General features: G+C 39.4%; 1 protein-coding gene across 1 annotated transcript in view; it reads right to left on the minus strand.

Moving 5' to 3' along the window:
* The window catches only part of Stt3b (STT3 oligosaccharyltransferase complex catalytic subunit B), a 73,670-nt gene that overhangs the window by 42,657 nt on the left and 5,572 nt on the right, over positions 1-25,441 (minus strand). Inside the window, exon 2 of the mRNA XM_005075037.4 lies at positions 942-1,050. Coding sequence (XP_005075094.1) covers positions 942-1,050 — 109 coding nt within the window. The remainder of the gene's footprint in view (positions 1-941; positions 1,051-25,441) is intronic.

The following is a 25,441-nucleotide window of genomic DNA, read 5'->3' on the forward strand; positions in this document are numbered from 1 at the left end:
ATAAAATAAAATTGCACAGTAGAGGAAATTCTAATAGGAATTAAAATTGAAGGATGATGGAACAGCACACAAAACTCAGAAATGGTGCTAACTGCACAGTGGTAACTCTGAGTCTGACAGCTGTAAACACAGCCAACAGTGGAAAAAGGCTGAAAATTACTGGAGAAATCACAGGGAGTTGGGAAAGGAACATAAAAATAAATTCAGAGATATACAAGACAGGAAATGAATTTGAATTAATGATATGAGAGCAAAAGATTATTTGGGGTAATACTCAGTGACACTGATAAACCTCTAGCAAAGCCAGTCAAGAAGAAATGACCAAGCACACAGACTTCCTCAAGAGCTGCCATATCTTCCCCCTCCTCTACAAGTTCTCTTTCATGCTGAATCCTAAGAACCTTATGTTATCATTCTGGATCCAAAGAACTCTACACCAACTATAACCAAGATTCAATTATCTAGATTAATTCAGAAGCTTGGGGCCTGAAAAGTTTAATTATTTTGATTATTCTAAATTTCTATTTCCTTCCCCCACCAAAAAAAAAAAAAAAGCTTTATTTTAAACTCACCTGCTTGAGAACAAAACAAAAAATACAACCTGGACTTGAGGTGCTTTGTGACAGCAGACTTTGGTTTCCTTTTTGAGACAGGGTTCCTCTGTGTAACCCTGGCTGTCCTGGAATTCACAGAGATCCACCTGTCTCGAGTGCTGGCCTGACAGCAGATTCTTAATCCAGCCTGACACTTCTAAGAGGCCAGTGTGAGATATCCCACAAATAAACTGCCAAGAATAGAGCTAAGAAATATTAGCTAATTAGCCACAGAGGATGTTTATGTGAACTATATGCAGCTTTTAAAGACCTTCATCCCACCAGCACTTAATAGTTTGCTCAACAGTTTACAGTTAATATAATATAAAGAATAGCTAACATACTTACAGTGCCACCTACTATTCTTCCTAGTGGATACCACGCTCTTTCATCAAACCAATTTAAAAATTCATAGAACCCATGAGATGCAAGGTGATGTGTTGATCTATAGTTAAACCTGGGGAAAAAAAGAAAAGGAAATGCTATAAAACTGGTTAACACAATACCTTTCTTTATGCTCATATATATAACATATACCATAGCAATATTTCTTAAACTTGAATAACAAAAAAAGCCCTGAAAATATTAAGCCAATGCTTGTATCTCTAACATAACTAATTATACCACCAGTACTCTCTTAAATCCACAGAGAAACTAGTAATGCTCAACTTAATATGAACCACTGGTGGGGTCCAAGGCAGGGGGCTCAAATTCAACCAGGAAAACAAAAAGGATGCCCAGAAATCATCATCATAAAAGTAGTCTATGATTCAAAAACACTAAGAACCATTAACAAGATGGCATCAAACTGAGGAAGAAGCATATGTCATGTATCACCCAAAAGCTTACATAGAACAATAAAATAGTGGCTTAAAAACTAAGAGAGTAGCCAGGTGTTGGCGGCACATGCCTTTAATCCCAGCACTCAGGAGGCAGGTGGATCTCTGTGAGTTCGAGGCCAGCCTGGTCTATAGAGCGAGTTCCAGGACAGCCTCCAAAACAATACAGAAAAACCCTGTCTTGAAAAACCAAAAACAAAAAAAAACCCAAAAACAAACAAACAAACAAACAAAAAAAACAACAACTAAGAGAGCAGACTATGCTAGCACAGTGAAAACCTGGGTCTGGGTCTGGGTCTGGGTCTGGGTCTGGGTCTGGTGGTGTAGCCCAGTTTAGAGGGCTAGATAAGTACTTACAAAGCCCTAGGTTCAGCCCCCAGCACCAATACACACCAGGAAACAGAATATGGTTTTATGGTTTTAAAGAAGAACTATAATTAATATCTGGAAAAGACAAATGAAAAGAAATGAAACTAAGGAAACCAAAGTCCAAAATATAAGCAGAAGAAAAATGTGAAGTGCAGAAGGCGGTTTCAGGGCTCTCCCACATTATCCTAAAGCAACTATGGCGTGCAGGAGAGACCAGCATCAGTGGTCGGGGTGACACTCTGGGTGATGGCAGTACATCCATCAGTCAAGATTCTTCCCCTACCGCGGCCAAGAGGCAAACAGGCCACGGAGGCATTTGTCTATGTTAGGGTGACATGTGGACAAAGGATTCGAAATAGTGCTTGACTCACAGAAGTGCACTGGAAAGTCAATTTGGTGTATACCTGAATTAAACATCTGAGACTGAGCGCACAAACACCTTGAGAGTAAGCAACAAAAAAGCAAACAAGAGCTCTACAGGAGGCCGTGGATCTCATCTCCAGGAGTCTGACAGGGTACAGGTTTCAGCCCCATGTGTCTGGCTCACACTGACATGCTGTGTGGCTTTGCCGGCAAGCTACTTGTGCTCTGTTGCTGTAGCTTCTTCATGCTCCTACATCGCGAGGTGGCTATGAAGAGCAAACTAGAGGACTCCCATGAAGCTACCACTCCTATGATTAACACATATGGTAAAAGACCGTTTCCAAGTTTGAAGGAAAACTACAACTATCCAGCTAAATCATAATTGGCTATTTTAAAAGGCGAAAGTGAAGGGCAAAGTACAAGGTAAAAGGGTATGGAAAATTGAGAAATCAAGGGACACCCGAAGTTCTTACACTCATCATAAAGATCTAAGTTCTACAAGGACTGGAGGGCAGAAAAAGCTCCAAAGATAAAACTCAAAATGTTACTGATAAAGTGTACTTCACTCATTTAGAGAAGCAAAATGCTACTCTATGAAGAAACAACAAAATCAGGTATGCTTTTGGTGTAACTACTGGATGCTGCTGTAAGGCAATAGAGTAATATTTAAAACTTTTCTGAGAAGGGAATTTTTAAGAACAAAAAAGTTATACTCTTCTTGGTGCAACACAGAAATCCCCACACCACAGAATTATCTGCAAAAACAAGCCCCAGACACCTAAATTACTGGTATACACAGAAACCACATAGCACTGCAGAGCTCCAGATGCACTCAGAAGCAACAATTAGTCAAGAGCCCACCCTAGAAAAGTAGAGTGACATCCCCAAATCTTGTGGCAATATTAAATGAAAGAGCCAGTATCACAGCAAGAATCAAGGTTTAAATTTCTTCAACATATTTTTTCATTTAAAAAAAGTACTCCAAGTAATGATTAGTAAGTAAACAACCTGTCTTACAAACCAGGAGCATGTTCACCACCAAGGCTGTCCTCGGGTACTTTCCCTTTGGGTTAGGTAAGTGGTGACCACCCCTCCATGAGCTGCTGTTGCTCCTCTCTCTACAGGGGGCATCATCGTCTACTTAAGATGGCTGTGATAACTCACTCTAAAACTCCCCCCAAGAGACCTGAGTCATAGCCAGGTTCTGAGTTGTCTTCTTCCTTCTTTTTCCTGAGACAGGGTTTCTCTGCACTGTCCTGGAACTCGCTCTGTAGACCAGGTTGGCCTAGAACTCACACAGATCTGCCTGCCTCTGCCTCCCAAGTGTTGGGATCAAAGGCAAGTGTGGGCCACCACCACGCAGCTCTTGTTAGCCTCCTAATTGTGTACCAACAAACAAAACCTAACCACACTACACCTCTCCTCATCAGACTCCCCTCAGGCTTTGTCTTTCCACATCTACTTCTCACTTAAGTGGAGGAAGCTCTTGCATGACTGCTAAGTCTTACACCATGCTAACTCCCTACTTTCCATGTTGATCTTCCATCCTGCAGACTTATCTCATCCCCCAAAGCCACATCTCTATTGAGCCCCACGACCACCTGGGGCATTGCTGTTATCCTGTCAGCCTGGTTAACTCTCTATGAATCTTGGCAGTTTCTAAGGATGGTGTATTTCCATCAGTGTTTGCACTGACCACTTGCTCAAAAAGTGTCTTATGCTCCTTGACTGCAGCTCTGCATACATGACAGTAAAGGCATTCTGTCAGCAGTCATGTAACCACAAAACCAAAGTCTCTCCAAAGTGACATTTTTCTAATTCCTGAGATCCAAGCAAAGCATTAAGAGTTTACTGAACACTTGAGTCAAGTGTTAAACCCTGAATAGAAATGGAAGCACAAGGGCTGGGTCTTAGTTTGGTCCCAACATTTCATGTTGGCAGGAGGCAGCTCTCTGAGAATATATCATGTGTTCAAGTTCATTACATCTGTCTGTATTTGAATAAATCTTGAGCATGACTCTTTTGTCAGTCTCAATCTGTAGCTTCTCTTTCTACTCCACCAGTGGTATTTTAAATTGCAGTATTTGCCAGAAGTAGGCATAGGTTTGCCAAGGTCAGAGGACACTTGCAGGCATCTTTTCTCTCCTTCTACTATATGGGACAGGGATTGAAACCAGGTCATCTCGGCATCCAAGTACCCTTACCCTGTAAGCAATCTTCTTAGCAAGCCAATGATAATTTTTAAATACTTAAGTTTCTTTATATTTATGTGCATCTGAGTTTATGTGCACCATGTATATGCATGTGCCTGTGGAAGTCAGAGGGTGTCAGATTCCCAGTCTCCTCCCTGTGGTACTCTTTAAACACAAATTTCTCTGCTATAACATGATCATAAAGACACTGCTTATTTTATTCTCCCATTAGCAGTTTGAGTTTACCCACTACATCCCTAATAAATCTGGAACTCATCACCACCACAGTTTTGAATTAATCTTAGAATATGAGGGAACATTCTCACTAATAATGTTTTTAATTTGAATTTGAATTTAATTAAAATAATTTAATTTTGTCTCTTTGGTTTGACATAGGGTCTTAAGAATGGTCCCTATGTGGCAAATTCCTCCTGCCTCAGATTTTTCATATTACTCTTAAAGCAAGTTTGTCAGCTCCATCCAACATACCTGGCAAACTTCAGTTAATCTCAAATCAATTTAAGAATTAACATCTTTATAACCAGGATACAGTCAATTCAAGAATATGGCTGATATCCATTTATTAAAGTCTTCTGTTGCTCCACAAATTTTACAGTTTCACCTTACAAGTCTTGAATACCTTTGCTTAGATTTAATCTCATTTCTAATGCAATCTTATCTAAAAGACTCTGCAACTAAATATCCTGCATATGCTTGTTAACACTTATACCATCACTGGATTCTACTACATTTTAAATGTGAAAAATAATAAATATCCTGGTATTAAAAATGAAGAGATTTCTCAAAGATGGACATTTTTAAGAACACTGTCTAAAAGAGGTCATAAACTCCTGTCTCATTCTATCCCTTCAGTATCCCTGCAACTGCCAAATATTCACTCATAAAAGTCAGGAGAATACCATTTATTCAAAGTGAAAGATTTAACAAAAACATATACCATTAAGTTCCAACTGGGTTTCCAATTCAAGGAACAGCTTTTTTTTCCCAATAAAATCTTCATGAACTCAAAAGAAACTTAATTTCAAACTTAAATGTTTATGTGTTTGGGCTTATTCAGATTACAGCAAACAGTAACAAGTCTATTTTTGCACAAGTTTTTCTTGCTGTTAAATGGTATTCATCAATTAAGAAACCAAAGTTTCTTAGGGGTCTAAGAAAATTCTGGCTCCTGGTCAAAGGACTACATACTAAATGTCTGCTTCTCTCACGGTTACATTAAACAGTCACGGTTACATTAAACAGAAAGTGCCACAATCTAAATGTATAAAACAGAAAGTGCCACAATCTAAATTTATATATAACTTACTACAAATCTGCTGGAGATTGGGTTGTTACTGCTAAGTATAGTCTGGTTATTTTCTTTCAAGCAAATTCTCAGTTGCAACACTACAAATTCAATCCAAGGCAAACATAAGAGGCTTTAGTTTAACTATAAGGCTATTATTTCCTAGTATAATAAGTTGAAATGGAATGCATTTATCACCTTCTTTTGAGCATTTTTAGCATGGCCTCTCTCAGAGCTCACCTGTCACACACACACTGTATCACCCTTCTTCAAGCAGTCACTCAGCTGAGACTCCTAATTGATCTCAAAGTTTCACTGATGGACGATTCTGCCTCCCTACACCCTAGCCTGTCTTAATTGGTGCTTTGGAAACATCTCTACAAGCTCACCTCATCATGCACGCTGTGTGGGTGGGTAATTTTATACCCTGTACAGCTAGCTCTGGGCACTTCATTCACGAGTGCCAAGCAATGTTTGCAACAGTTTACTCCTCTAGGCACCCTAGCATTGATCAACACTGACTGAAGCTTTTGTGACTTACCCTAAAACTAATGTGCCTGGGAAGGAATTCAGAGTCCTAAGCATGTCAGGCAAATGCTCTACCACTGAGCTCTGATCCCACACATTGCTTTAATATCATATGGTACATGTAAAGGATGAGCCAGAAAAGCTGGAAAATAATTTTCATCTAGTTTAGAGATAACACAGTCAGAGCAGGTTTTAGTACCCAAGTGTGCTACAAATAGTACTGAAAGGAAAACAACTTTCCCATGGGCCAGCTCTGTCCTTTGTTCTAAAACACATTCTCCCCCAAAAGAGCATCCAAATGTATGTATGTAATCAATCAACTATTACGCTTCTTGAGGAGGGATGTGAGTAGCACTATTTTTTTCATAGCTGTTATTAAAATGATTGTCAAGGGCCTGTAAATAGTTCTACTCTATTCACCCTTCACGAGGAGCTCTGGTTAGCTGGAAACTCAAGGGATCCCCTCCCTGCCTTTGCTTCCCAATTACTAGGATTAAGGGCACGTGCTACTACCACACGAGGTTCTATCCACTTCTGTATCACATTCTCAGATCCAAGATCAGCACACTGTTAGAGGTACATGGTAGACACTGCAGCAATTCAGAGACCAGTCTTTATAAAAACACATTAAGAAAAAATAATTTTAAAATCACTATGGGGAAGACTCCAACCACTTAGTAGTGAGAGAGCACACCAATACAAACAAGAGAGATGAGAAATAAACAGTGTCTCAGATATTAAATGCTGAGTTCACAAATCTTTTATACTCAAGACATGAGTACAAGTCTAATTCAGCCTTTGCAAATCAAACCCAATGCACACAGCAGAAAAATTAGTACCAGAGAAGAATAGTAACCAAAGAGGGCAGAAAAAAGGGCAGCTGGTGATGGAGAGAGAGAGAGAGAGAGAAAGGGCCAGGTGTGATGATTTGTGGGTTTGAACTCAGATGAGAAAGAAGTCGTCCCAGGCCATCCAGGGACTATACAAGAAGAACCTGTCTCAAAGAAAGCCCTAAAACAAAAGAAACAGTATGACAAAAAGGAGTGGAGTGAGGAAGGCTACTAAACACTGCAGTGTGTCAACACAGTCCCTTTACAGCCAGGTTCCTTGAATCCCCCTCTCCCAAATTCTAATTTGCTTTAAATTGAGAAATTAGGCTAACTGTAGTTTATATTAAAAAAAAATCAGGAAACATGGGCTCCTACAAAGACAAGACTCCTAGGAAGTTTTGTCTGACAAGACATTTGAATAGCTCATACCTCTCTACAAGACTACTCTATGCTTTACCTCTACAACATAACAATCATTTATTTTTAAAATTCTTCAAGTAACTGGAATGTACAAAGCTTCTGTGAGGTGCTAAGAATATAGACTGAAAAAGGAAACTGTGCTTTTCTGCCGTTTTAAGTACAATAAACACAAAGCAGATCATTATAGATGGGAAAGGCACCAAAACACAGGAGTAAAATTAGAAGATGGGACAAACTGCTCTAAGCAAGGATAAAGTCCTATCTCACACCATCTGTAAACCACTTAAGGATGAAGTAGTCATCTACTCAAAAGAAACTAGTAAGCCAATGCAAAGCTCGGAAAGGCGGCGTCTGTCTTAATTTGCTTTCTATTGCTGTGATAAAACATTTGGACCAAAAGCAACTTGGGGAAAGAGAGGGTTTATTTCAGATTCTATGTCCTAATCACAGTTCACCATGAAGGGAAGTCAGGGCAGGAACTGAATAAAACAGGCCACAAAGGAACAACACTGCTTATCTGCTTGACCCTCACGGCTTGCTCAGTTTTTAATACAACTCAGAACCGCCTGCCCAGGGTGGGTTCGCCCAGAATAGGCTGGTCCCTCTCCTATCAACTATCATCCAGGGAAGGCTCCACAAACTCATCTGATGAAGTCACTTTCTCAGTTGAAGATCCCTCTCCCCAGGTGTTTGCGGTCACAGTGCCCGAGAGGGAAAGTGGTTATGAGATGTGTTTCAAGACCTTTACAATTCTTGTAACTTGTGTTAAAATATTGTATTTCTTCATTTATTCATCAGGCACACATTTACACACACACACACCTTTGAATGAGATGACTGAATTAAGACACAAATGTCTATCACTTGACCAGTCATACAGCTGTGCAGTGGCCAAGAACGGCAGCTCTGGTCCCAGCACCCACAGCAAGGTCATCAGTGCAGTGGCTACAGAGGTTCACTGACATCACCTTCTGGGCACTGTTGTTTACTTTGAAGTAGATTTCAAACTGCTTGGGAGTTTAAAAGACTCCCCCATGGCTATGTTCCTGACAACAGTGTCTTGTATTTAATCTGCATTTCTGTTTATGTACTGGGTTCTTGTATAAACTTCATTTAATGAAAAGGTTAAAAAAAGTGTTTGAAAAGCACTGTCACTGTTTATACATGTTTAAATATGTGTAAAGAGAAACCACTGATAAAGTTCTCTTAAATGTTTTAAGATGCTGGGCTGCAGAGATGGCTCAGTGGGTAACAGTACTTGCTGCTCTAACAGATAATCCGGTTCAGTTTCTAGCACTCACAGGGCAGTTCATAACTATCTGTAACTTTGGTTTAGGGGATACAACATGTTCTTATCTCTGTGCCATCAGGCATGCATGTGGTACACATACACAAGAGAGGGGGGCTAACCACTCACACACACAAAATGAATCTTAGAGAAAACAAAACAAGTTTTCAAATGCAACTTGCAGCACACATCTTTTAATCCCAGCACCCAGGAGACAGAGGCAGGTAAATCTTTGTGAGGTGGACCCTTGAAATGTAAGACTTTTGTTTAAGTTACTTTGGAAACAAAAGCACAGAAACTCAGCAAATGGCTGTGTTGCTTCAGATTTAAGTCTTTAGTAGAGTTACAACAACCCTTAAAGGCCTTAACCAAGACCTGCTTGGTGGGTAACGACCACCACCTCCTAAAAGGTCACATGCTGTCTATAAATGCCTTCTTTCAAACATTTCCCTCTCATAAAGGAAACCAGAGCAGTGTGTCTCCATCTCTGCCCTACTTGAACCTTTCTGGCACTACATAACTTAAGTTCAACTTCTATCAGCCTTGATGGACCTTTTCTCAGTAAGCTGATGTCTATCTGTCCTGCTGTGCTGTACACTGTACTTCTGTCTTACGAAGTGATGTGCAAGCATGAGCACAACAACAACCCTCCCTTTCTGCCAACAAGGCTCAACCTCTCCTCCCACTGTGCTGGCCAGTATCGAGAACTACTTTGGGAGATCAGCTAATAAAAATGCCTGCTACCACTCCAGCACAGCAATGACATCAGTGCTGAGTGTAGCAGGAGGACATGAAAGCATTCTCACACAGAAAGCTTGCTCTCCGTGCTTACTTCTCAACAGAGTATAAACTGATTAACAGGAATTCCCATTTTACTTAAAAAAACAAAAAACAAAAAAACAAGGGTTCTGCTGCTGTGAAGAGACACCCTGAAAAATATTTAATTGGGACTGGGTTAAGTTTCAGAGCTATAGACATGGCGTGACATGGTGGCATGCATACAAAAACAGTGCTGGAGAAGGAGCTGAGAGTTCTACATCTTGATCCACAGGCAGCAGAAGGAGACACTGGGTATTGGGCATAGCATGGGCATAGATGAGACCTCAAAGCCCACCCCCACAGTGACACACTTCCCCCAACAAGGCCACAGCTCCTAATAGTGCCACTCTCTATGGGCCAAGCATTCAAACACATGAATCTACAGGAGTCATTCCTATTTAAACCTATTCATAATACACACTATACACACTCAAAAACTTAGTAGAAATTACAACACCAAGTCAAAAAGAGTGTGGAAAAACATACGGTCTTTAAAGCCCTATATTCCTTCCTCAAGAGCCCTGTTAGACTAGCCCTGTTAGAAAATCTATGATCAATCACAGAAATGTTATCTATTTCTAACACACCTACAATATATGTATGCATACATACACACAAACACAGACACGCACGCAGGCAGGCAGGCAGGCAAGCAGGCAGGCACATGCAGCAGCTAAGATAGAAGGTGAAAGGATATGCCAAGGCCAACAGGTTCAGATTTTGGCATTCCTAAACTCCTCAGAAGTTTCCATCCAGAACAAGCATGTTCTGACTCTAATAAAAAAAACAGGTTTGCTAAACAGACTGTTTTCTGTTCATCCTTCTTATTATACGGCGCCAGGGGTGGTTTGGAATAGAGAAGCAGAGAGGCCAGTCAGTGGAGCCCAGGAATTATGATATAGTTCTCCAACCAAAAAGGTCAGAAATAGAGTAAAAACAGAATTGAAGCCAAGACACAACAAATACATCAAACACACTGACAATGTTCAGCACAGGCAAGTGCTCAATACGGAGTAATTTCCTGCCAACCGTATGGCTAGCTATGCGTCTCACAAGTTGGCAAAACTGGCAGCTGGCAACATAAGCATCACAGCAAACAGAGGCAAGAGCAGGGTTTCTATTCTTTCTGGATGACAGCCACAGACAATATGAACTCCCTCACTAGAATTTACATACAGGTGTACAATTCAAAACTGGTTTTGAAATATCCTCAATCTAAGTCACAAAAGGTGGCATCAAGTAAAAGAAAAAATCAGACTCAGCAAGCAGCACTGGTCCACTTCAGCAGTTTCAGAAACTGTCCCCATGACAGGGCACTTTGGGGTGATCCAACTGAACTTATTTTTCAAGTTTCTGTCGTGTTATATCATTTAATAATTAGTTATTTCGATTAGGGAAGACTAAGACAGTATCAATTAGGCACAGTATCATATGACCACACAGCTGCTTTTCACATCACTCTTGTTTACTAGCTCTTGTATCACAAAACAAGACAAAACCAAACAGAAACCAACCCACACAGCAATTTAGCTTCTCCTCTTTACCTCCTCACAAAACTCTGAGGTAGCAACAAGAAATTCAGAACAAAATGATTTTTTTTTTTTTTTGGTTTTTCGAGACAGGGTTTCTCTGTGGCTTTGGAGGCTGTCCTGGAACTAGCTCTTGTAGACCAGGCTGGCCTCGAACTCACAGAGATCCACCTGCCTCTGCCTCCCAAGTGCTGGGATTAAAGGCGTGCGCAACCAACGCCCGGCACAAAACAAACCCCCATGTATTTAGGGAAGTCTGATGTTTTTAGGTGCTTACAAATAAAGCATTTACCAGGCTATCAACAAACAAGATCTTTAGAAAATCTATTTGGCAAAAAGATTTACATGGACACTCTGAAGTTCTACATTTTATACATATAGTTCTAGGATTTTACATGTAACCATTAATACTGTTGATGTTAACATGTATTCAACTTAGTAGGAAAGCAAGTAGTGGCACCAAAAGAATGACCAGTTATAGACACTAAAGTAAGCCTAACAGAATCAAGAAATAGAGAAGTCAAATTTAATAAAGGTGCATACAGAATGCAAGGCAGGTCAGAACACTGACTGTCAGCTAAGAGACACTCAGCAGGTGAAGGTGATTGTCACAATGAGCCTGGTGACCATCCCCAAAATATTCCATCCATTCACATGTAAATGTGAAAGAACAGACTCTACAAAGTTGTCTCCGCGAGACTTGACACATACACCATGGCATGTGAACCCTCATATACACATCATGCAAACACACCACCAGCAGCACCACAGCAACACTTTTTAAACTGAACACCAATGATTACCTCAAGGTCAAAAACTTTTCCATTCTTTCTCCTTTACTTTGTTACTTACTAACTCTGCTCAAGATACGTTTTACAGCTGTCTTACAGAGTTAGGTAGGTCCTCCAGTTGACCCTTCAATACGCACCCCAAATTCAGTACTAGTGAAGCTAGAGAAGGGCACCAGCTAAGCGTACACTAACACTGGCATTTCTGTCTGCCTTTTATTATCCCTGCCACCTAGTGGCAGGATCAAAAACCCAACCAAGGAAGCCAGACTTCACAGACAGCTTCATTACAGGCAAGCCTGTACAGGAAGCCTGCTTTATTCTGCTATTTTAAACCCACTTGTACCAGCTGACATCTTAAGAGCACTGTCTATGTAACTCCATTAGTCAAGTTTATAACTTAAGATATGGAAACCCAAAGAAAGGTATGCCAAGGCTAGAATGTTATAGATATTCACAGCAGAGGACTACAAATGACACATGGAAAAAGAACTTCAAGTCAAAGAGACCAAACAGCCACTGCCGTACCACCATAAATGTACTCAGCAGCGCACTAGCACTTGGCCCTGAAATGATGCTCCCTGACTCCACTCATGGATAGTTGGGCCACTTTGATACAAGACCTTCAGCAGACAGCGCATGTCCTGAGACAAAGCACCTGCTTCTCTCCTGGTGAGCACAACAGGAGAAAGCACAGGGCTGTGTAAAGTCTGCAACTGTCTTGCCACTCTCCTTTAAATCGCTCTCTTCTCTCAAAGGGACATGTACAAGACCAAAAGGGTCAGGTGACACACAGAACTTCACAATGCACATTAACAACAAATAAGGGCCCTGGTTGAGTCCCATCTGATCAAAACTGCTTTACTGTCTGCTGCCAATTCCGGTCAGCAGACCCTGGAAGTGGACAATCTCTCTGTACTATCAAGGACATGTGGTTTGCTGTTTGGGGAGAGGCTCTTCCTCTGAGGCCAGCTTGTCCTCAAACTTGGAAAACTCCCACCTCAGCCTCCAAAGTGCTAGGATTACGTGTGCATCCTACCACACCTGGCTATAATGGACATTAAAAAAAACAAAAAACCAGAAGGCTGGTAAGATGGCTCAGTGGATAAAAACCACATGGTAAGATGAGAACTGATTCTGGCAAGTTGTCCTCCAACCTGTGTGCCATGGCATGTAAGCACTTCCCATCCCCACACAAAATAAAAAGAAAAAACTAATTGGTGAAAAATGAAAAGTTAGCAAGAACTAAAAATTAAATATTCAAATAAGGTTTATATGCTATTATATGAACCAAAAAATTAGTACACATAAAAATATTTGATTCTATCAAACGAGCTCCGCTCAGCTAAGTCTAATATAGACTAAATCTAAAACTTAAGGTAAAGAAAAGCATGTTTCTTATTATACAAACAATAATTATTAAATATACATACGATATTAAATATACATACAGTATGTTATAAAATATATATTATAGAAATCTCCAATACTACTTTAGGCACAAAATTATGTATTGTACTACATAAATAGAATTTCCAACTAATCAGCTATATGTATAATATGTATTTGTATACATAAAAAATATATATAAACCAGGAAATAAATTCATCTGCTATAGAAATAACATGTATAGCAAACATGATCTAAAGTAATAATGTCCCAAGATCTACAATTTGCTATGATGACAGTGGTTTGGTCAACTGAAACTCAAAAGCAAAATGATCATTCTACAAGAAATACTCTCATGGGGGTAGGGAAGTAACAAGGGATGAACTAACAGCGGTCGCCCAGAGAAGGCAGTGTATACAAGCCTTCTTGGACATGCTAGTTCTCAAGACCAAGAGGAGGCATATTCACAAGCTGATACCCTTAAATACTCCGTGTCGTAATACTCAACTTGGATACCAAGATAAAGACCCATTTACTGAATTTCGTTTTGCAAATGGCCCGTACTACACTCAACATGGTGGAATTTGACTTTTTTGCCAAATTACTTGACACCAGTAATTTATCAAGATAACAGGGTCACAGACTCAACTGCATTCAGTTTTCTGGGAAGAGTAATTAATACTTTATGACCCTAAAGTCAAAGAACAAAAATGAAAAAGCTTCTACACGCAATGGAAGTCACTGGTGGATAGCATTCCCAAGTCAGAATCTTTGTGACTTGGTCTCATTAAATTGCTCAGCCCTTGAGACGCTAAAGAACCAGTATTATGCAAATTTGCCACACCAGACACTTAAATCAAAAACCCAAGAAGCTGTGAATCCACTATAAGTGCAAATCCTTGCGGCCAGAGGTAGTGGTGCATTCCTTTAATCCCATCAGACAGGCAGGTGGATTTCTTGAGTTTGAGGCCAGTCTAGTCTACAGAGCTAGTTCCAGGTCAGTCAGGGATATACTCCTCCTCCTCCTCCTCCACTTCCCCACCAAAAAAGAAAAAATAGAAAAATCTTTCCAATAAGAAATGCTGTTTAACTTCTACCTCTGCCTTTGGATATTTATTATTTATTTACCAAGACAAGGTCTCAGTACTTAGCCTTGCCTGGCCTGGAACATAACTATGCAAATCAAGCTGGCCTCGAACTCACAAATCTGCCTACCTATTGCTAGGATTAAAGTTTAAATAGGTGTGCAGTGCTGTGTTTGGATATTAAATACAAGAAATGTGAGGTGGCGTGTTCGTACTGGGCCTACTGGGGTGCCTGCCATCAATGTACAGAACTGAAATAACTGGAAACCACACAAACAAATCTTCCTAATTTGAGAGCAGAGAGGAAGTGTCTACAAATGTATTTACATCTTTTTCTATTTGCTCAGGCATGAAAGAATGCAGTTTCATTTCCCTCAAAGCTTTGCATCCTGGACTTTAATCTTGCTTGGTACCTGTCCACTACGTTCTAAGAACATAGATAGGGCAAACATTTGAATACTCACAGAATTTCTAAAGTTTATGTAATTTTGAAACTATTCTGGCCACAACACTTAACAACCGTAATTTCTATGATAAAATATAAAAGTATAGGGGTAGTCAAGAGAATCTTAAGTGTCAGTCAAACCCTTTGCCCTCTGAGAACTCAGCACACTCTCAGAAAGAGCACTGATAGCAATTAGCCTGGCTATGGGAAACAAGTATGCAAGTTCATGCAGACAGTGACCGATCCCAGGATCAGAAAGGAAAACCAAGAGATGAAGAAGGCGAGCAGCACTGGAGAACACTTGGAGCTGAATATACTGGTTCTAGAGCCATTAGTTCTCCAGCACTACCTGTTCTCAGTGTATTCCTAACAAAGTGTCACAGAGTGATAATCAGAAGTTTTTTTAAGCCTTGACCTCGTTTGAGAAAGGAAATAGGTTGGGACACCATATGCCTTTGCAAACACCATTTTTTAAAACAAAATGTCACCTTTGGGAGCCATCTGACTTCAAAACTACATTCTTTTAACATACACTAACTACAGCACATCTGTAAAGTAGGGGGAAAATATTGATGCCATAGGATTGTGGTAAGTCACAAGCTGAAATAAAATATTCACAAGTTTAATCTCAATTCAGTGTAGAGTGTATAAATATACATATATATATGTAGTCCCTTATTAAATCATTAAGAAAAAGACCATTTTAAAAACTGCTTGATGGTGTATGCCTGATACTCCAATATTTGGGAAACTGGGACAGGAGAAAGCAGTTTGGATTACATAGCAAGACCCTGTCTCAAATATAAGCCAATAAAGACAAAACATCCAAAGTGGCCAAAGATATTCACAGGAGATTAAAATGATAAACACATTGTGGTGGAATTTCTAAAGTAGTCCTAAATAATTCCGCACCTATCTATACACAAAGGTTCTCTTTTGACACTAAGGTAGCCTCTGTCATTTGAACAGTAAAATATTCTGGAACTGATAAGAGTACACTCCAACTCTGACCTTCAGTCAGCCAGCTTTTCCCATCTTGGCATTCTCTCTGGGAGTACAGGAGCCACATATTGAGGCAGCCAAAGTAACAACACGGGAAAAGCCAAAAAGTCAAAGTTCCAGATGTCACCAAGGCCCAGGCATCTGAGACATTCTTGCTCCAGCTAACTACAGCCTGTGGAGACAACTACAATCTTTACCACATGCAGGCTGATACAATGGAGTAAATACAACCCACAAAATGGTGGGAAAGTGTTGGCTGCTGTGTTTTAAAATGGCATCTTTTACAAATAGCTGGGTGGTGGTGGCGCACACTTTTAATCCCAGCACTCAGGAGGCAGAGGCAGTGCCAGGACAGGCTCCAAAGCTACAGAGAAACCCTGTTTCGAAAAAACAACCCCCCCCAAAAAAAGCTGAAATAAAATGTCAGTTGAGGTACACAGCTGTCAAGCGAACACATGTATACATTGGAAAAGTTTTATCATTAGCAACATTATTCATAACAAAATTAGAAGCCCAAAATTCATTAGCCAATAAATGCAATAATCTAAGTCAAAATAAAACATGTGTAAGTAAGATTATTATTGTCTGATGTGGCAACACACATTTTTAATCCCAGCATTTACAAAGGCAGGCAGATAACCATGGGTTATAAAGGCAAGCCTGATCTACACAGCCAGTTCCAGGACAGCCAGGGCTAAAGTGAGCCCCTCACTCAAAGACACAGAACTTTTAAAAGAGAAGGCTGTCTTCTAAAATTCCAAAACTTACCAATATACTGTTAAGTGATTTTTTGTTTTGTTTTCAAAGGCAGCGATAGAAATGGGGGCTGGAGAGATGGTTCAGCAGTTTACAAACACAATACAAATTACTCTTGCAAAAACCAAGCTTCAGTTCCTAGCACCCACTGTGGTGATATATTTTTATGATTTATTAAAGCTTGCCTGAGGATTCAGAAAGCAAAGTCAGCCACAGGCCATACAGGTAGGTACACACCTTTAATCCTAGGATTCAGGATTAAGACATAGCGGGATCTCTGTGAGCCCAAGGCTACCCAGATCTACACAAGAGTGAATCAGTTTAAAAGAGAATTATAGCTCATACTTTTAATCTCAACGTTAGGGAAGTACATAAGACAGAAGCAAGGTCTCAGAGAGGCATTCATTCTCCAGTCAAGATGAGGAAAGGTAGTCTGAGGCTTTGTGAGAGCTCGTGGAGACAGGCTCAGCCCATTCAGCCTGAAGTAGAAGAAGCTAGTGGCAGGCTGCTTTACTTCCCTGATCTTCGGGTTGAAGCCCAATATCGGTTTCTGTCTTATTTATGTGTTACAACCCACATCCAGTGGCTCACAGTGGCTATAACTTTAGCTCTTCAGTCTCTTCTAGACTTTGTGGACACCTATACTCAGGTTCCCATATCCCTGCCAAACACTTACACACATAGTCAAAAATCAAATCTCTATTTAAAAAGTCAGAATGGTTTCCTAGTTGCAACAGAAAAAATAAGAGGACAGGCTAGAGAGTTAATAGATAAATATAAAGATGGCCATGTCCTTGTTCTGCAGCCGCTGGGTAAGATTCCCAATGTCATCAGTAAGCTTCACAATTATATAGAGTACACATATTCCATTTATGTGCATGTTACATTTTAAACACACCTCTAGTTATTAGTAATGTCATATGTTGTGATTCAAACCCAATAGGTCTAATTAATATCACTAAATAACATAAATATTTTGTAATATCCAAAGTGATTTTATTTAAAAGGAAAGCCTTCTGTATAAAAGCTGTTTATATTAGACATTTTAAGTTCAGTAAGTTACTTTAACAACCAAAATAATCTTAAATGGGGAGGAAAATGTCTCCTTTTTAAAGTGGCCGACTCAATTAAATTAAGACCATAAATAAATCGCTGATTTTTTTAAAATTAACTGCTCAAGCTCGTTTTTCTACTTTGAACATATGACTGACCTTTAAACCACGTTAAGATCAGATTTCATTTATCTCACATGGTTTCATTATCATATTCCTCCTTCAAATACCAGAAAGCTGTGTAGCATAAAATAAAAGCCTCCCTTAGTTAAAGTCTAGAGTAAAAATGTTGTGAGAACCAGGTTATACTTCCATGAGACAGGTGTATTAAGATTTTTTAAAAAGTGACTGAGTATACAATGTTGGTTAATGTATTGAACAAATTCCAGTCACTGATAAGAGGACTCTTTTCACTGCTGTCATCATTCTTGTGCTGTGCAGGAGACTAGGGGCTTTGCACATGTATCAGGCTTTCTTTTTAAAGTGCATCGATACATAAAGAATTTTTTCCTAGGCACATAGTATTGTTAAATAAAATTTAAAAAATCATGTGAGATCATTCCAGGTTTTCAGTTCAAGGACTTACAGGAGTGCCACCATTATGACATGGAATTCAGCAGTGTAATTATATAGCAGACCGATCATTTCTATTAGAGCTTGGTTAATAATTTAAAAATTGAAAAGAGTCTAATAGTAGATATACTAATATCTACTATTCAATGACCCAACTAATAATTAAATATAGACAAAGTTACTTCTACTGCAAAGACACTTTGGTGAAGATGGTAATTTATTTCCTAATAATGAGTATTTTTTATTTAGTATCCTTTAATCTCTAAGGTAAAGTTCAGAATGAGGTTAGAACTCTGATGCCTCCTGAAGTGTGGCTGGATTTATGTATCATTTACCTTCATCCAACCCTACCTAAACTAAATTGTTGGCATAAATTTAGTGTGTATTAACTAATATCACAGCATACAGTAAGTTCAGCTCTTACTATTCCTCAAACTCAAATTAGTTTGTAAACTAATTTTTATCAATGGTATCTTTTCCATCATCTCAATAACAATACAACTTTTATACTTCAGGTGGCTTATAGATTTTTAACTGTTTTTTTTTTTTTTGGTCTGATTCAGTGTTCAACTAATGAGTTAAAACTTGAAAAGGAACTGTTTGAGAGATATTTGTACTTGTAAGAAACACTCATGCAAGCCAGGCGTTGGTGGCGCACACCTTTAATCCCAGCACTCGGGAGGCAGAGACAGGCGGACCTCTGTGAGTTCGAGGCCAGCCTGGTCTACTGAGTGAGTTCCAGGAGGGCAGCCTCCAAAACAATACGGAGAAACCCTGTCTCGAAAAACCAAAAAAAAAAAAAAAAAAAAAAAAAAAAGAAACACTCATGCAACTAAAATTACACTTTTCCTTTTTTCGGTTTATGTATTTTATGCCTGCACATTCTGTCTGCATGTATGTTTGCATGCCAGAAGAGAGCGTCAGTTCTCACTATAGAAGTCTGTGAGCCACCACGTGGTTGCTGGGAATTGAACTCAAGACCTCTGGAAGAGCAGTCAGTGTTCTTAACTGCCATCTCTCCAGTCTCTTCAAAGTTCTTCGTAATGCATCCAGTCAGCCATTTACCCTTACTGCTAGTGGCCAGCAGTGCTGGTCACAACCGTCTCTTCTTCAAGTGGTCTCACTCCACTCCAGCAACCCTAAAACTAAAGCACTAGTGAAAGTGAGTTACCATGTTCACTGCATATGCCTTTACTGCTGCTACAGTAGAACCCAAGATTTACCAAAGTCATACCCAGGAGACTTATTATAGGACCATTATCCCCAAAACAACAGATACAGTTTAAGACGAAGTTCATTTCTTTTTTTCTTTTCCGAGACAGGGTTTCTCTGTGTAGCCCTGCCTCTGCTTCCAGAGTGCTGGGATTAAAGGCGTGAGCTGCCACCAACACCCAGTTGAAGGTAATTTTTAAAATGGTACAGTTAAAGACAAAAGGTTTTTAATATTCACTGAGTGTTCACCACACCCTAATATTGTATAAAATATTACAGGGAGAATACAAATAATTTTCTTGACTAAAAGGATTTTTTTTCTGTGTTCTATGGTAACATTAAATCATTATTCACTATAGGGGCAAATGAGCATCGAAATCCAAACAACAATGCCTAATTTCTCTCTCTCTCTCTCTCTCTCTCTCTCTCTCACATACACTCCTACTCTCGAGTATTTTTACTTTACAGATGTGAAATTCTTCAAAAAATGGCTTCAGTCTGTTTAGTCAGCTGCACAGTCCTCGAAGTTTAACAAAAGATTGTTTTATAATGTTATTAATAGAGCCTACACTGATTAACTTCTCACATGCAGCAGATAAGTGATTATCAGATTATTTTTCCAAAAGGAGTGTGTCTGGCATGTTTCATAACAGTTAAGATATTTCAGGAGAGGATCTCCACTTGGGAATTCATACATGAAAACTATCAGGAGCATTAGAAGGGGTTTCTATCCTTACATGGGAGCATTACTCAAGTGAGTTTCATTCAAGGCATTTGCATCATTCCAGGCCATGTTCTGAATGGAATCTGAGATGATGAGATATGTTAAACATCTTTCTTAGGATATTTGGCTTAAGTTTTAAAGTTTCGATTACAGAATTCAAATACTGGCTGGGCTCAATTGAGAGTTTTAAGAAAGGCAGTTCCAGATTTAAATTTTTCTTCAGCGATGAATTAAGTTTGATGACAGCCCATTATTTGTTCACAAAAGAAATAAACGTTATCCACTCAAGTTGCATGGGTTTTATACTAATGCACAGCAGAAAACACCACCAAATCTGATCAAACTCATTCAAACACAAAAGAGAAATGCATGTTGAGTTTCCTCGTCTGTTTCACTTAAGAAAGTGCTTTCTAATTATAAAAGGAAGCCTTAGCAACTAGAGCCACATTCCTGATACTAATTTGCTACCAGACAACCAGTTCTCACAGCCCAACACAGTTCAGGTCTCCACATGAAGGTCAACGACCTTGTATCATTCTTTGAATTAATTTTATCCTGAAGATGGTTTTTGAGAAACTCTTCCTAATATGCCTCTTTCTCAATCTTCCTGAAGATAAGTCACAGCCAGTAAACAATCAGGGAAATAAATTGAAAAAGATAAAAATAAATAACCACACTAGCTCAACATTCCTAATGCTGTGACCTTTAATACAATTCCTCATATTGTGGTGACCCAAACCATAAAATTTTTTCCTTGCTATTCCTAACTGTAGTTTTGCTGTGAAAGGTTTGTTTGATCCACAGGCTGAGAACTGCTGCACTAGAAGAAAGCAACCTGGGAAACAGTAAGAGAACTCAGGAAAGCCGTTTAAGAATCCCTGTCTAAACTGAGCTTCGGCAGCGCATGCCTTTAATCCCAGCACTAGGGAGGCAGAGGCAGGAGGATCTCTGTGAGTTCGAGGCCAGCCTGGTCTACAGAGCGAGTTCCAGAACAGCCTCCAAAACAATATAGAGAAACCCTGTCTTGAAAAACGAAAAAAAAAAACCCAATCTAAACAAACATACACCACCCAAAACTAGCAATTCCCCACAAAAATAACAAAACAACACATAAAACAGCACATTCATAGGACTTTACTAAATTCATCTCAGATACCAAACCCCCGTCTTTACAGAATACACTGCCTAGAGGGCTAAGGACTGGCTTAATGGGTGTTCCGATGGCCAGCACCCGTGCAAATGCTGGGTGCTGTGATGGCACCCCTTTGCAATCCTACTTTGCTGGAAAGTGGAGGCTAGGAGGGATCCCTGAGCTAACTGGACTAGCTCACTCAACATAAGCTGGGTTCAAGTGAGAGATCATGGATCAACATATATAAGGTAGTGAGTGATCCAAGGAAGACACATGGTATCAACCTGCTTACACACAGGTGATCATGCATGCACATATATGTGCAAGTGGGTACACACACAGACACACACAGACACACACAGACACACACACACACACACACACACACACACCTCAAACTTACTGGTAGGCATGGTCCCAGCACTTGAGCGGGTTTAGGGGAAGGAAGCAGGATGGAGAATTCCAGGCAGTCTGGACTACCTCACAAGTTCTACACCATCCTGAACTGCATAGTAAAATCCTGTCTGAAATTACAAAAGAATTACCAACCATCCATTCACTAAATATATGTACACACTTTAAAAATGAGCAACGGCTGATACAATCGAGTTCTTGTCTGGGATAAAGTCCCATTATGTTGGCTAGGATGGTTTGAACACCAGAAGCTCAAGAAAGTTCCCACCGAAAAGTTTCACAAAGTAACTAGGACTGCAGGAATACATACAGCCTAATACCACTGTGGCTCCCTCCCACAATGCCCAGTTCTTGAGCAGGTTTTTTTTTAATTGATTCAACTATCATCTGTCTCCAGAAAGGGAATGAAGCAGCATTCTCATGCCCTGTTTCCTATAGCCTCATCTTCTGAGAGGTTCAATCTTTCAAGGGTATCTGGAGAAAAGGCTGACTCCATCTAAAGAGTCAGCTTTAAGATCATCTAGGGCTGCAGAGGTGGCTCAGTGGTTAAGAGAACTGGCTGCTCCTCAGAGGTCCTGGGTTCAGTCCCCAGCACCTATATGGCAGTGCAAAACTATTTGTAACTTGTGGGCTTTGTGGGCAGTAGGCATGCACATGGTACCTATATGAAGATAGAAAACATACATATAAAATAAATTTAATTTTTTTAAAGATCACTTGTTATTTCAAGTGAAAAGGAAACTTTTCCCTCTTTAATTACTTTGTGCTATAAAAAGAAGAGACGAAATCCTTGGTGCTACACTGCTGGGCCTTACTGTTCACTTGTTCTGAATCTTCTGAGAGATGAGCAAAAAGAGAAAGACATAAAAGTTACAATTCCGCCTTACTAAAATACATGAACTAAACTGCTATTTAGCAATACAGAAAGCTCACCTCTTATGGCAAGAAACAAAGGACATAATTACTTCGTTGACTTGCGGTGTGGGAGACAGACTGGGGAAGCAAACAGTGTCGTAGATGACAATGACCATGACCTGAGGAACTGACCATGACCTGAGGAACGGTCAGATGGGTCCTCATTTCACTGTGTAGCAGCTTTCTTAAAGACTGAAACCCCTTTTCACCTATAAAGTCTTTGCCAATGTGTTTACTCTTTCTTATATAAGCACTTAAAAATTACTTTTAAAGAACATCTCAAAAACTACAAGAGTACTGCTTTCTTTTTGATAACACTGCATTCGCTTTTTTATTTTAGTTTTTTTTTTTGCTGTAGACTGCACACAGTGCAATAATTTACTTTCATAAATAGATTTCTGGGCATGATTCTTTTCTTCAAAGCCGTTTAATTTGACCTTATGCTTTTCTTCAGACAAATGTGACCAGCAACAAAAATAATATAAAACATGCATAATGTACACTTTTGGTATGAGTTACTTACTACTCAATTTTAATTTCTGTGGTGTTGCTGACAATAGTTCATTTTCAACATTAGTACACAGGCATGTACACACACACACAAACACAGACACCATAAATTGCAACATTAGATACTAAGAGGCAAAAGCAAGAACTGCCAATATTTTAAGTAAAAAAAAAATCATTTTAAGTTGAAAGGACTGCTAGCTATCACTTAAAAAAAACATGCTAGGGAGAAAAAATGTGTACTTGAGAAGGATTAATAAATAAGCTTATATAAAGCTTAGAAAAGAAACTCATCAACTTGCTTATCAATTAACACTTTAGAATTTTACTCATACAAATATAATTTCTTTGACTACTGTATCCAAAGACATGTCTCTTGACAGGGATGAACATAAAATAGTTTTATAACTTAATTTATGGCAGTGACAGACAATTCATGCCTACAGCTTTTTTACATCACCAACTCCAAATTAAACTTTACACGCAAGTACTGTTTCCAAATCTACACTTGAACTATTATTTTCAACACCCTCAATTCAAAATGAGTGGTAATATACAAAAAACACCCTCTCGTATTCTGAACTTTCAAAAAAACCTCAACAGGAAAAGGCCTCAACTACCTTTAGGTTCTTTATCTTGGAAACAAGCAAGATAGGTGACATCTATTTACCTATAGAATTCCGAGTCTACTCTAAAAGCACAGCTGTTTGCTCAATATTCCCATGATGGAATGACTTAATGCTTCCAAGCTCAACACTATGAATTTTTTACAAACAAACCTGTGGAAATATTCAACTTAATTTGATCATCTTTTTTTCTCAATCAGCTAACTTTTGTTGTTGTTTTGGTTTTTTTTTGGGGGGGGGGTGGTTTGAGACAGGGTTTCTCTGTGGCTTTGGAGGCTGTCCTGGAACTAGCTCTTGTAGACCAGGCTGGTCATGAACTCACAGAGATCTGCAGGCCTCTGCCTCCCAAGTGCTGGGATTAAAGGTGTGTGCCACGACCGCTTGGCTATCAGCTACTTTTTTAAAAGGCCCATTTCTGAAAATCCATTAATCATCTTTCACCAAAAAAAAAAAAGCCCAAACTAAAACAATTAGCTTTTCTTCTTTGCCTACATTAAAATGATAAAAATAACTAGCTATCATCAAACTAGCAAGCTTACTCTGCTAAAGAGGGCTGTGACCAAGCATTTTGATTGGCCAATGTGTTTAGAATTAGACTAGATGACTAAGAAACGTATGAAGCAGGTGGTGGTGGCAAACCCCTTTATCCCAGCACTCAGGAGGCAGAGGCACAAGTTCAAGGCCAACCTGGTCTACAGAGTGAGTTCCAGGAAAGCCAGGTACACACAGAGAAACCCTGTCTCCAGGAAAAGAAAAAAGAAAAAAAAAAAAAAAAAGGAAGACTTTTTTAAAGCCTGCCTTAGAAGTTGGGGTACAGTAAAAAGACTTTGGAATCACCCAGATCGGGAAAGCACTGAACTAAAATACAGCTTGTCTAAAGATTTTACTCCTGATTTCCTCAATTCAAAGGTAACTGTCAGACTGGGAGACACTGTTCAACTTAGGTGTGCCATCACCACTTGAAACATGTTACTGTTTCCTGTAAAGGAAAGGTTACAGGGGATATGGTTAACTTACTCAGATTTGCTTATCTTCAAGTGGTGCAAAATTGGATAAATGGGCATTTATTAATTTATGTTAAAGATCTATTCCAAAATGTTTAGATGTCTCAAACTAACTAAGGAAACATTTTTCCAAACACACAAACTATAAAAAGCGGTTAGATCTTTTGGCCAGCCTACAAATGCCAGTTAACAAATCTGCTCAAAATACAGGAGCTTCTGAAACAACTGCCCCATCTCTACCAACATTTACTCCCACTATATATGGAGCTCTTTTCTTTTATCCCATTTACTGCCATTTCCATCCATTTCTAAGTTCTAGGTAAATTATTCATGGCCTGAAGTATGTAAATGGAGATGCAGGGTGTGGCAGAACACACATATATTCCTGCCTGCCAGTCTGGGCCAGCTTAATAGTCCTTGCCAGACTAAGGAGAGGAAGAAAGAAAAAATAGGCTAAGGTGAGGAGGGAACCCTTCTCAGGAAGACCAAAATGTTTAAAAACGAGAAGTCTCATCAATCAGAAGCAGCAGGATGATCCAAATCTGGCTACCTTAATATCGGTGTATATGTTTTCAGGTTCTGTATGTATTATTTGGATGAAACATGGCAGAGACAACAGGCTAAACACTAAGACATTCAAGAGGTTAGAAGTTCTATCGAAGTAAGTCTAATAAAACCAACCATAAGGTAGTTCCAAGATTTTGTCGGCCGTGTGTCTGGGTGTCTGGGCTGCTGGGCTGG

Source organism: Mesocricetus auratus, unplaced genomic scaffold, assembly GCF_017639785.1.
Source record: "Mesocricetus auratus isolate SY011 unplaced genomic scaffold, BCM_Maur_2.0 Super-Scaffold_100691, whole genome shotgun sequence".
NCBI classification, from domain to species: domain Eukaryota; kingdom Metazoa; phylum Chordata; class Mammalia; order Rodentia; family Cricetidae; genus Mesocricetus; species Mesocricetus auratus.